We start from the raw sequence: 14,267 nt of genomic DNA, 5'->3' as shown, positions 1-14,267 counted from the left end.
TCTCAGGCATATGATCTTACTTGAGATGAGCTTCCCAGTTTTGGGGCCACACTTGGTCCTCCAGGTCATTTAGATCCATTTTCAATCCTGTGCTTCAGCCTTGCTTATTACTCAGCACAGAGAACTTCCTTCGTTCTTCTGAGAACCCAAGGATATAATAGGGGGCAGTGTAGTGGGTATTTGCACACCATTTCAAAGTATAAAAAAGTTTCTGAGAAACTATATATCTACTTATGATATGGCTTCAAGGGCATCTCAAAATGGTAGTTTTCTTTCTTTCAACTGAGGTTTCACATGTTTACCATGATTATATATGTCTTTGATTGACAAAAAAATTTCGAATATAATTTGTTAAATATAATTGAATTTAGTAAGATTTTTCACAATGTGTCATCTGTGGGACAAAAGCTAATGCAAAGATTCCTTAGTCTTAAAAATTTAGGAAGACACCAGTTATTTTCTACTGTGCATATGGTACTTGGAAAATTCTGCCTTCTTATATTTAAAATTTTTAATCTTCCCAATAGATTTAGATGCCTCGCATGGAAGTCCTGTGTTTAAAAAAATTTTTTTAAAGGGGACTTCGTCCACATATGATACTTAGAATGATGCCTTGCCTCTATAGTAGGCATAGAATGAATCATCCTTGAAGGAAGGAGATGTCATCTTGTCCCTGAAGTTTACAGCACATGCTGTCATCTAGATGGATGTGAAAGAGACCCGTCAGCCTGTCACTTCTCATGCCCTCTGTCGTGGTTCTCACAGTGGGAGTGGTGGCAGCAGTCCTCCGGACATGGGCTTGGTGGCTGTTTGTATCGGCAGGCCGTACATTTTGCTGGACCCTCGAGTTCAGTCTCACTCTTGCATTCCTTAAAATTGTTGGGTCACGTGCCATCTTTTTCAGGTGATTTTCAGGCCTAATTTGCTTTTAAAATCTGTACACTTCTGTCTGGCCTAGCACCTCCCTTCTTTTTCTGAAGAAACAGCTTTGGAGCGAGTCTGTATAAAGATTTTATTGGTGAAACTTAATGCTAAGAGTTGTTGTCCCCGTGAAAGAAAAAAGTGAAGATGGCATGAAGTGTTGAATGAAGCAACTTTTAAGTGTATTATGATCATTAAGGGGGTCCACTGATTTTTCTAGCTTGGTGTTTTGTTTTTTTTTTAGTAAGACACTTCCATTTTCAGCTCATAGTTTCCTGCAGCGTACTCTTCAAATTATCGTAAATTGACTTCTCATTTATATCTGATCTTCCATACTTTGGGACTTGCTCTTTTCCTCTTCATGGGTATCTTTCTATTTTAGGACATCCTTTTGTTTCCAGCATCTTTTTTCATTCTGCCAGTTACCTACAGTGTCTTTGTTTAGTAAGAATGTGAGCTTTCTCTTCTAGCTTATGTATAGTGTTTTGTGTTTGAAACTCTTTGAAAGTGCTTTTTTCCCATATTATAAATCTTTTATAACTCCTGTTTGATTGACTTTTGAAGTATTCACCCAATATTGCTCTGGAAGCTTATGTCATCAAGGCTGCTGGCTTCACTGGGATGACATGTACCGTGTTCCAGAAAGTGGCAGCTACTGACCGGACAGGCTTTTCTGACTATGGGAGGCGGGATCCAGATGGAAACCTGGATAAACAGCTGAGCTTTAAGTGCAACGTTTCAAATACGTTTTCAAGTCTGGCTCTGAAGGTACGTTATATTCTGTAATCATTTAAGGCTTTACAGTTAGATTAGAATACAGTCGACCCTCCGTATATGTAGGCTCTGCATCTGCGGACTCAACCAACTGCAGATTGAAAATATTCAGTCCAAAAAAAAAAATCCCAGAAACTTCCAAACAGCAAAACTTAAATTTGCTGCATGCTGGCAACTATTTACGTAGGATTTACGTTGTATTTTCAGTTATTTACATAGCATCTGCACTAGGTATTATAAGTAATCTAGAGATGATTTAAAGTAAGTATACTGGAAGGTATGCCTAGTTATATGCAGCTGTTATGCCATGTTAACATGAGAGACTTGAGCATCCATAGGTTTTGGTATCCAAGGGGATCCTGGAGTCAGTCCTCTGTGGATATGGAGGATGACTGTACTCAGAATATTTTGCTTTGCAAAGATAACCATACTAAAAGTTATTTGGAGGGAGGGTATATTGGTATTGCCTTTGCTGTTGTTTTGAAAGAAATTTAGACCAAGAAGGGACACATCATGATTTTCATGGGCCTAGACATTTTTGCCCTCTGGATCCCTTTCTCCACACAAATATGTCAAAATTATATTTTACAACTGCAGGGGTAAGAAGATGAATATATTAATATTACATATTAAGACATTTTCTTTGACTTTAAAGTTCATTTTTATGCTTCTGATTTTAAAGAAAAACATTTTCGTAGACCTCCTAAAAGTATTGTGTGCCCTTGCCTCTGTGCCTCCTGGGCCTAATGGGAAAATCCAGGCATTTAATCAGGCAAGCTGTAGATCAAGATTTTTAGCACAGAAGCGCAAGCATGTGATGTGTGTTCACAAATTGTGTGTTTTATTGCAGTACGCAAAATTAAAAGCATTTTTATTGATTTTTAAAATTTGCGGTTCAGGCGTGTTTCATTAAACTGCATTGAAGCAAACGGTGAAAGTACAATTTCAACACCTTAATGGAATCACGATTTTTTGTTGAGCTTTGTGCGGCCATGTGTAACTATGTTTTCGGTAGTTTATAATTACACAGTGCTTTCTTTGTTTCTGGTTTGTTCCTGAATTATGTCACAAACAGTATTCCAGTCATTTTAATGCCTGCTAATAATCAATGAAATAGGTGTTAGGTGTCCTGGTACACTGTGGAGCCTCAAATATTGAATGAATGGATGAGTGAAGAATTAATATATTTTGTCATACTTTACCCTGGTGACCTCCATAAGGAGAGCCAGTTTGCCTAATTTAATAATAGTCCAACTTCACCCACTGCCCAAGACAATCTCAACTATGTCAGAATGTCTAATGATAATATATTTACTTGACACCATATATTCAGAGGAAAATTGGCATGATTTCTTACTCTTGGCTGTATGAGCGTATTTGACGCACCCAGCGATGCTACTCCTTTATGCCTGCTCCTTTCCTTAGAGTGTTTTTTGTTGGTAAAAACGTACCACAAAAGGCATCAAAACAGCATCACACACAAGCCCATGAGAGGTGTATGTCTTTTAGGAATACTTAAAATTGATGAACCCTTCTATCTTAGACGATCATCTAAGAGAAATTAAAAATGATGAAACCCAACATTTCATCAACTTTACAACCTATCCCTTTGGGTAAGGCGAGTTTCTACCTGCTGAAGTAGAAAGCTTTAAATGAATACTCTCAAATTTGTTAATTTCATACTGTTCTATCATTTTAAGATCATCTTGGTGGCCAGAAACCAGGGACACATCACACTATTATTCATGCTTTATCAATGGACATGCTTAAACCTAGTGAAAACGGAACATATCCTTCATGACACAAAAAGAGTTAAAAATTTTCATGTTGAGAGTACCACATGCCTTAGCATTTTAACAGGAAACTTTTACATTGTAGACTTCATACTATGGCAGTTTTTACTCTTTTTGCCTGTTTTTTTTTAATGCCTTGAATATACTAACTAGACATCTTGAACATCTCATAATTGATTGCATTACCCTTGGATGGGAGAACATGCTAGCGTAAGAAGTTAAACCCATAAAAAGACAGTCCTTAGCAGTAGGAGCCTGGCTTGAGTTGCTTTCTACATATTTCTTGAATCTCTATTGTCCTGCCTTTATTACCTTCACAGCCCAGATTGGACTTCCGTTCTGCATTGCCCACACTATCGTGAGCTCCTATTTTGTCTCTGTGTCTCCAGGCTCTTCTTAAAAATTCGTCCTTCTCATACAGATTGGTCTGCCTAGGGCAGTCTTCAGCCAACACGTACCAATCCAACCATACCAGTTAGTAAAATATTGAAGTACTTCCTTACCCTTTAGCGAGTAGCTGCTGCCCCAGTCCCCTGAGTCTCCTCAGCTGGCGTCCTGGTCCTTCTTCCAGGAACACGACCCAGTCTGTCCACCCTTTAGCAACTGAAGGGCTGGTACCTACAGAGCAGAGGTCCTGTACGAGACTTCCCCTCTGAGGAAGCTGCTCAGATTGTTAGTATTGTGAATGTTATCCCTGCATCTACGCAACACAGAAATGGACCTTGCAGATCCCACGATAAATGGTGTCCCTTGGAGGCTAGCTGTCAGTTAACTTCATCATTTATCTGCCCTTGTCTAGTAACAGAAAACTTCCCTTGTTGTCTCTTCCAACTACTGACCATTCTTAGGCAAGGCTCCTGCTCATTCTTCTACTAGACCCCCTGCTCCTCCTCTCCCCTCCCGAGCTCCTTGGTTTGATGATAACACACAGCAGAAATGTCAACTTCGAGAATCTTACCTAATAGCATTTGGTCTGTCCTCGCCTCTTCCATCCTCATCTGAATTTCTCTTCCTCGCTTTGCCCATAACACTCTGCTCATCTCAGGCATTGCATGTTACACGCAGGAGCCAAATGGGTTTCTTACAACTCCTGGGTTGGACTGAGGGTTACTCGAGGTCAGAGCTAGTGCTTGATTCATTGATGAAATCCAGTGCCTGGTCTCAGTCCTTCAGCCAGTTGGAGATTGAATTACCTGTCATCTGACCCTTAGAGCACCTAATCTAATTTTTTTCTTAACCAAATGCTTCCTTCCACTGTTGCTACCATAATTCAGATTTGTTAGCATCCAAAATATTACCTATTTTCGATTAACTGCTAAGAGCTTTTAGTAGCTGTTGGTGCTTTGAATTCAGCTGTTAATGTAGCCAGAAAGAATTGGTTCTTTAAAATTTTCTTGACTGGAATTTAGAAATCAGGTTTTCTTTATGCATCCCATATTTCTCTCATCCCATCTAGGGCTTTAGCCCAGCTGAAGTCCTTTTAATTTCCAAGCCAGTCGTATACATCGTCACACTTCCTGCCTTCATATGTACCCCTTTTCATGCCCTCAGTGCCCCCCCTGCTTGGGGAGATCCCTGCTACTGTCTCCTAAGACTCCATTCGGTTGGCAGCTTCCTTCTCTTCCTCAGACAGAATTCATCATTGCCTGTTAGCTCTATAGTGCTTTGTTCACTGTCTAGAATAATCAGAAGCTGGTATGCTGGTGAGTTGAGTTATAGTGAGAGGCCAGAGGATATGGTTACCTAAATGTGTTCATATTCGGCTCCCCCACTTTAAAGCTATGAAACCTTGGGCAAGTATCTTAACCTCTCTGAATGTCAGTTCCTTTCTGTTACATAGGGGTCATGAAGTGATACTGAACTCAAAGGGTTATTGAGAGGGTTTAATAAGGCAAATACGTAGACATTTACAGCAGTGCCTGGCACAGGGTTAGCACTTAATAAATGTTAGCTCTTATTGTTTTATTATTGTTGTTGTCTTTTCCTTGCTAGATTTTTAATATTTGAGGGCAAGGACAATGGCTTATTTCATTGTATATCTCTAGATTCTGCACAGTGCCATGCACAGAGGAAGGAAACATCCAATAAATGCCGTTGAACAAAAATTAACAACCAAACTTAATTCGCAAAGAAAGTCAGTTAAAAAAAATTCTAAAGGCAAACATAACCCCTGTTAATCTTCAGTGGTGAGATAATCAAAAGGTGGAATGAAGTTAATAACTAATTATACACAAGAAAATAATTAGGTTGTATCATAACATCTATCTGTTTAAAATCTAATGAGTAGATAGTCAAGGAGACATGAACAAATTACTGTTTTTAATCAGCTGGCTCTTTGACCCATTCTGATTTAATTTTTAGAATTCTAGAGACTTAAACAAAATTAGGATTTCAGAAAATTTTGATTTATTAATTACGTAGTGTCAGAAGTCCAGATTGTTTCATAAGGAATGATGTTAAAATCTAGTGAAAATATATCTGTTATGATACTTATCATTTTCTTCTTTTAGTGTCATTCTAAATAAGGAAATATGCATGAATTCAGCAAATAAATTCATGATTAGAGCTCTGTGATAACATTATTTCATGTGTGTATAGTTTGTCAATTTTTTAGTATTGAAGTTAAAACTAAAGCTGAGTTGTAGAAGTCAAAACAAGATGAGGTTTTAGATGACTGTTGGTAAGTCAATTACTTTAAGGCATTTTTCTCTCTCCCCAGCCTCCAGATAACGACCTGCCACACTATGGCAGTACAGGCAGACCTCGGAGATATTGTGGGTTCGGTTCCAGATAACTGTAGTAAAGCAAATATTGTAATAAAGTCATACAAATTTGTGGTTTCCCAGTGCATGTAAAAGTTATGTTTATACTATACTATAGTCTATTAAGTGTACAGTTGCATTATGCCTAAAATACAGTGTACAAACCTTAAATTAAAATATACTTTATTGCTAAAAAATGCTAACTGTCTGACAACACAGGGTTGCCACAAACCTTCAGTTTGTTTAAAAAAAAAAAAAAAAAAAAAACCACCTCCTGCCCCGCAAAATGCAGTTATCTGTGAAGTGCAATAAAACGAGGTATGCCTGAAATAATAATAAAAATACCACCCACAGTTCCATAGCCTTTTGTGCTTGTCATGGTCATGATCTCCTTTGGTCCTCATAATCATTTGTTAGGAAGATCATTAGCTGCACGTGACAGATGCAACTCACAGGGTAGACAAAACTGTGCCGTGTTAAGCAGCTACTACATGGTGAAGCTGGGATCCAAATTCTGGTTTCTTCTTTCAGATCCCATGTCCCTCTCCCCATGGGTGGCATATGGTCTTCAATAATAGATGTTAGATACCAAAAACATGTCTTTCCAAAAGTTTTTTTTTAATTGAAATATAGTTGATTTACAATGTTGTGTTAATTTTTGCTGTACAGCAAAATGATTCAGTTATACCTGTATATACATTCTTTTTTTTATTATTTTCCATTATGGTTTATTACAAGTTATTGAATGTAGTTCCTTGTGCTTTACAGTAGGACCTTGTTGTTTATCTATTCTATATATGATGGTTTGCATCTGCTAACCCCAAACTCCCAGTCCATCCCTCCCCACTCCCCCTCCCCCTTGGCAACCACAAGTCTGTTCTCTATGTCTGTGTGTCTGTTTCTGTTTCATAGATGAGTTCATTTGTGTCATATTTTAGATTCCACGTATAAGTGATATCATATGGTATTTGTCTTTCTCTTTCTGACTTCCTTCACTTAGTGTGATAATCTCTAGTTCCATCCATACTGCTGCAAATGGCATTATTTCATTCTTTTTTATGACTGAGTAGTATTCCATTGTATATATGTACCACTTCTTTATTCATTCATCTGTCGAAGGACATTTAGGTTGTTTCCATATCTTGGCTATTGTGAATAGTACTGCTATGAATACGAACACAGGGGTGCAGGTTGTCTTTTTGAATTACAGTTTTGTCAGATATATACCCACGAGTGGGATTGCTGGATCATATGGCAGCTCTATGTTTAGTTTTTTAAGGAACCTCCATACTGTTTTCCATAGTGGCTGCACCAACTTACATTCCCACCAACAGTGTAGGAGGGTTCCCCAGAAGTTTTTAGGAGAGATTTTTCTGATTTATTAGCTATAATTCGTATGTTTTATATCTATTTCCATTGCTGTAATCCATATGTTTAAAAATGAATATATGGTTAAATGAAATTATTACCTTTGTGTTCTTGTCTTCAGGCTAACTGGCAAAAAGTATAATCACAGTAAATGTAACAAATGTGTTCCTTAGTGATTTTTTCCATTAGATTTACAACCTTTTTGGAATAAATGATCAGTACTTCTTTTAAGGAGATTAAATATGCAAGTGTTGCTTTTTTACTATAAAAATTAAATATTATTGATATAGGTGAAGTTTGCTTTTCCAGCACCCCAGGCCACCCCAGGGGACCTATAATTATTATTTAGTAATATTCTTTGTTGGACTTTGAAAGATGTTTTAGAAATCGTAAGTGTCTAAGAGCCTTGAATTTGTAGCTCTCATCTCTCAGGGATCTGTCCGTACACCTGAGGTTTTTCATTTGTTGTTGTTGGGATGGTTTTACAAGTTTAAATTTGTGTAGAAAAAAGCTTATACTTCTAGAAAGTATAGTTGTCATTTCCTTTTTCAGCTCTTTTAGAAAGTAAAGTATGACTTCTTTTTTTAAATTAATTTGATTTATTATAAAACTTTCCCAGAGAGCTACGCTTTGTTTTCAAGTTATTTTATGTTCACAACAGAATTATTTTATGAATTTTAAAGTACTTAAGCTTAATAAATGTCTGGTATGTAACAGTTCCTCAGGATTTTGACCTTCTAATTAAATCAATCTACTGATGTTTTTCCTTTTTCACATGCATCCTTATATACTTAGGAGAAATTTATATACTTGATAGAAATATACTATATTAGTGAATGAATTTATAATAAACTTTGCTTTCCTATCAAGTTATATTTGTGAGAATAGTAGAAACCTTTTTATATGTTTTCTTAGGTGAAATATTTCTACTGAATATTTTCTTGGCATCCTCAATTTAAAAGTAATATTCAACTGTCAATATTCAAACTTCTGAAATACTTTTTCCAACAGATATTTATGGTTATTTGCTGTGTTACAACATTGTTCTAAGCACGGCAGTTAAAAACTAAATCTGAAGTCAATCATTTGCTTCAGTAGAACCTTTTAAAAAAATGCCACACAGACTTTCATTAATTTCATAAACAATGGGCTATTTTATTGAATACTAGTGCCAGGAACTATTATTAATATAGGCTATCCAAAAATAAATGAGATTATCTGCATTCAAAAATTCTCTTACTCTAGTTAAGAGGAGCAGACAGTGAGATACACAGTGCTACTTTTAAGTATTAGTTATCATGGAGCTGTGTACAGAATGCTGCATGAGTCTAGAAGAGGGAGCACCTACCTGTAAAAGCAGTATCTGGACGAGTCATGTAATTAATCATCCCCCCCAACCAAAAGCCCTATTTATAGAACTTTGCAGCATCCTTCTCTTGGCTGCCAGCCTCTCTCATCCCGATCCTCTATCCTTTGCATTGCCAGCAGAATTAACTTACTGAAAATCAAATCTGACCAGTTTGAGCTTACCAAATAAAAGAATCATGGAGCATTTCAGCCAGAGATGCTGACACGTGCACAGTGGCATTTAAAAAGAAGATTTCAAAAAGTGATAAACTCATTGTGGCCCAGTCTTGTGGTGTAGGGAGTGTTAGGGGACGAATTTGGGACAAGGAAATTAGCCAAATTATATGGCATACTTAGGATTTTTTGGCCATAGTTTCTAAACATTTGGGAACCAAGGTGTTATTTGAACTGAAATAACAACAGATTTGTTGAAGAGGAAATTCTGTTGGCATTGTGTATGTTGGATTGGAGAGAGAAGTGAGTGCCAAGAGAGCGGCTTTGTGATGTCTTTAAAATGAGGACGTTTTTAGATAATTATTTGCCTCCCTGGTGTACAGATTCATTTTTTATGAAATGCTGAATAATTTATAATTTTAAAATCCCTAATAAAGAAATCTGAAGAACAGCCAGTGCCCAGCCAGAATTTTCACTTGTTCCTCTTTGTTACTGTGTTTTCCTAAACGTGATGTGTTTCTTAGTCTCAGTCTTCTGCTAAAATAAGTTTGTTGAATCTAAACTTCTATTATGTTTGTGCATAATTTCTTTCTTCTGTCGTTTGACAGTTGGAATCCATCATAAATCACCTTAAAGTTTCATAAGCCCAAATTAATTATATTCACGTTTGTGATATGCTCCCTTTGTGCTCATTTACCATATTTTGTCATTGTAAAATTCATGTGAAGAGTGGTCACTGGGATCCCTGTTCTGTTTAATGCTATCTACTTCAGCAATGTACATTATCAGGAAAATTCACTTTATAGCTTGAAATAATCCCTTGTTCACTACTTTAGCACTCTGAAATAAAGTTTGCTTTTTCCTCGTTTTCAACTTCTTTTGTTCTATGCTATTATATGCTGTTTAGACATTTCACTTAACGGATAAATTGTTCTAACTATTAAATTTCACATACCTACATTTAAAAACTATATTCAGCGTATAACTAGACAACATGCATAACTATCTAAAATACTCCTGGTTTTTACCTACTAATATGACAACTCTTCTTTATTTTTGTTTTTGTTTTTTTAATATATTTTCAGAATACTATTGTAGAGGCTTCTATTCAGCTTCCTCCTTCCCTTTTCTCACCAAAGCAAAAAAGAGAAGTCAGACCAAGTGATGACTCTCTCTATAAGCTTCAACTCATCGCATTCCGCAATGGAAAGCTTTTTCCAGCCACCGGGAATTCGACAAATTTGGCCGATGATGGAAAACGGCGTACAGTGGTTACCCCAGTGATTCTCACCAAAATAGGTTTGTCTGTGGCATATGTCATCCTGTAGTCACTGGACAATACGACTTTATCATGCCCTGTTCCTAAAGATGCTTATTTTTGTTCCTTCTCATTTTAATGAGTCACTAGTGAAGAAAAGGTATTTGCAGAGTTCCCATTCGTGGATAAGTTGACATTTAATTGTTTATGAAGTTTGTTTCAGAAATATTTTTATTTCCCATATCCTCCAGATGGTGTGAATATCGATACCCACCACATCCCTGTTAATGTGACACTGCGTCGAATTGCGCACGGAGCAGATCCTGTGGCCGCCCAGTGGGATTTCGATTTGCTGAACGGACAAGGAGGCTGGACATCAGATGGGTGCCGTATACTCTGCTCAGATGAAAATATCACCACCATTCAGTGCTACTCCCTTAGTAACTATGCGGTTTTAATGGTACGGCAATCGTTAATGTTATGCATAAACACTAAGTATTCTCATTTTTCCCTATGCGTAGTTAAGCTCAAATGAAGATTGTTTTTTTAAAACTTTTGACATAAATTGCTCTCTTTAAGTAAGAGGCGACTTTGGGTGTAATTCTGAGTTTAAAGGGAAATTGAGTTACTACGAAGTGAAATGTATGGGATTGAATTTGGCATAGGAATTTTCAGTAAACTTTGTAAGCAAATCCATTCAACTAGACCTTGACCTTAAAATTTGGAAACATCTTGGGTGTATGCAGTCCAACTCTCAACCCAGAAAGTGTGACTCATTTGCCGAAAGATGCACAATGAACAGTGAGAGGTTTTCCTTCTTTGCCATCTAGTGCCTTATCCGACTACACATCATAATTTTTAGACTCCTTTTGAATTTAGAGTAATAGTGATAATTTCAGTTTAGTTGCTGCAAGTGACAGTATTGACCCAAATATCTTCAATTTTAATGCTAATCAAGTTAATGTCTTGTGTTATTTACCATTTTACATGTCTATTAATCTTTGGTAGAATAACCAGTTATTAATGTATAGGAACAGATCTTTTTATTAATGAGTCATTTAAGTGAATCTGATTCCTGAGTTGATAATTATGAAATTAGCCATGCTAGTTTTTATTTCATATTGTGGTTATTATAAGATACTAACATCCTGGAGTACGTATACATGCATTCAGAGCATAGTGGAAGGAATTACTGATGACTGTGAAGGACATTTCCCAGCAATGGCTTGAGGCTAGCCTGGGAGTGAGGAAGCCTGCATTCTGATTTCTGCCTCCAGCTCATCTAGACAGTATTTTATCAAAGCACCAAATAATCTTGAAACGTGATATATTTTACTTTAAGTGAAGTATTATTTTCTTAAAAAGACAAAAGAGCGTCTACCACTGGAAATGGTCTTGAAGCAAGCTTGAATTAGAGTAGATTTTCCTCAATTCTGTGTTTTAGTTTTCTCTTTGCTCCTCAACTTAGGATACATTACCTAGTGTCCCAAACAGGCAGAGGAGTAAGTAGATTATCTGGCAAGGCAGAAGGATTAATGTGTGTGTTACTCAGCCCAGATGACGGTGGGTAGAGTCTACATTAGCAAAGACTCAGCTGTGTTTATATCAGTCATCTGTCCTTTTGGGCTTAAAGTTAGTGTTGATAGTTTAGGACTCTCTTCACAAATAGATGTTTGATTTCTGTAAGTCTGAGTCTGGTTTCTGTAAGTTCACATTCTGTTGTTTTGTAGTCACCTTTCAAAGAAAGCTTGAAGCAGTAATTAAAATATGAAGGCTTTTCTCTTTCAGTTTGAAAGTGTTTTCTCATTCAGGTTTTGATTATAAAATAACATGAAACTGAGAAGTACTGAAGGAGAAGTAAGAGAGATGCAGCAGCATCTGAAGTTTTTTTAGTAGTTAACTAGAAAAAGTTGGGCAAGAGAAATGAAACGCAGACACACACAAAAGGCATTTTATAAGCTTCATTGTTAAAGACATGACACTGTACCATGTGAAACTTGTAGTTTTATTTAATTTAATACCAGTTTAAAACATCTATTTTTGAACTTCCTAGCTATTCAACAATTTAAATTAGTATAATCCTTTTCTTGAAGGAATAAGCTATTCTTTTATCTTTCATACTTTTAATCTTTTAAAAAATGTGATACACAATTCTTTAAAGCTAAGAAATAGTACCAAGATTTTTTTCTATTTTCAAAGAATATCCTTTTGCTTTTCTTAAATATAGCTATGCCACCTAGAGGCAACAAGGTGAGATGTATCTGAAATTGTTGACAAAATTGTAATAAAGTTAGTATATGGAATTTTTGGAGTTGCTAATGAAACATGAAGGCAAAGTTAATGAAATCATACCTACTCTTAAATAAGTCATGCCTAAGATAGAAGAAATAGCTTTAAAAAATTAGAAGTCAACATCTTTTTTTCCTTGCCTGACACTATTTTGAACAATAGGTAAAATGCTATTTTTCTTGAAAACTGCCTTAATATTGGGTTTTATATAGCAAGTCTAAATTCCTGTTTTGGCAGCTAGCCCATAAAACTTTTCCTGCTCTGTTTTCAAATAATTTTGTATTTAAAAAATGATACAAAAGAATGTATTTGTTTGTAAATCTCGAATAGGTACCATAGTTTGGTTCAGTAGACATCCTGCAATAGCCATTTATATCCCAGGTTCTCAAGGAAAAAAGTTAAGCAGAAACTGGGTTTGTTTGAATGATATGATCGGAAATAGCCAATTGAGCAGGAAACTTTCTAGGAGCTGGGGTCAGTAGGGAACAGAAAAACTGAATGAGTAGGGCCAAACTATTTATGATAGTACTTACTACTTAATTGGTAATAGTAGTGAAGATAAAATAATCACTATACCTTGATTCCCCTTTTGTTATTGTATTCACCTAGAAATACATGAAACCAGAGCGCACTCATTTGTTTTTACACGTCTAGTTTTTAAACTTTGTTTATAAAACTTGCTGAATGAAAGTGAACTTTGGTTTCATTTACTCTATAATTGAACGTGAATGCTAGCAATGTTTTTGTTTATATAATTCTTAAGTAGGTACTACATTCACATGGATCAAATGTTTCAGTTATTTCTAACACTGAGGTACAGTGAAAAGTTGAACTCCCGACCCTCTGTCTTATCACCTCTTCTCCACAAAATAGGTAACCCCTGATTAGTTTTTTTACAGATTATTGAAGAGATTTTCATGTATATTACAACAAAATGAATACATGGTCCTGTTTTCTTCCATTTTTATACGAAGGTTGCATCCTACAAACGTTCTAAACCATGCTTTTTTCCGGGAAGCAGTATATCTTATGACAATGATAATGATGCCCATGGAATAATGTATCTTATGCTGCTGCTGCTATCTTATTGAAGGTGGTATTTTTAGGATGATATGAGGGTGGTGATGGCAGTGGCTAATTTTCATTAAGCATTTGTATACCAGGTGCTCTTAAGTCTTTATGTGCATTAAACTATTTGGTCGTCATGACCACATCATGAAGTATACTGCTACTATTATTACCCCCAGTTTACAGGTGGAGAGACCAAGGCATAGAGAGGCTAAGGACCATGACCAAGTTTTCAAAGGTAGTTAGTGTTGGAATTGGAATTTAGGTTCCAGAAATGTCTTCTTAATCCCACTACTAAATTTCCTTTCTGAAAGTTTCCATATCAGTGTTAAAGAGCTTTCTCATTCTTTTTCACCTCTGAATATTATTTTATGATCTCACCATAATTTATTTGCATATTCCTCAGTTTTGTTTGTTTCCAATAATTTCCGTGTACAAAATTATTTTACACATTAGAAAATCTGCAGGATAAATTATCTGAAGTAGAATTGGTAATCAAAGGGGGACCAACAC

At 36.2% G+C, this 14,267-nt stretch overlaps 1 protein-coding gene across 1 annotated transcript in view; it reads left to right on the top strand.

Moving 5' to 3' along the window:
• Positions 1–14,267, top strand: part of ADGRA3 (adhesion G protein-coupled receptor A3) — a gene marked incomplete at its 5' end in the record, with an annotated part of 119,572 nt that overhangs the window by 84,151 nt on the left and 21,154 nt on the right. Inside the window, 3 exons of the mRNA XM_079714184.1 lie at positions 1,486–1,689; positions 10,225–10,438; positions 10,649–10,857. Coding sequence (XP_079570310.1) covers positions 1,486–1,689; positions 10,225–10,438; positions 10,649–10,857 — 627 coding nt within the window. The remainder of the gene's footprint in view (positions 1–1,485; positions 1,690–10,224; positions 10,439–10,648; positions 10,858–14,267) is intronic.

This window comes from Hyperoodon ampullatus, assembly GCF_949752795.1.
Source record: "Hyperoodon ampullatus genome assembly, chromosome: 1".
Lineage (NCBI taxonomy): Eukaryota > Metazoa > Chordata > Mammalia > Artiodactyla > Ziphiidae > Hyperoodon > Hyperoodon ampullatus.
The sequence above is the reverse complement of the archived record's forward strand: the minus strand, read 5'-3'. Positions and strand labels throughout refer to the sequence as shown.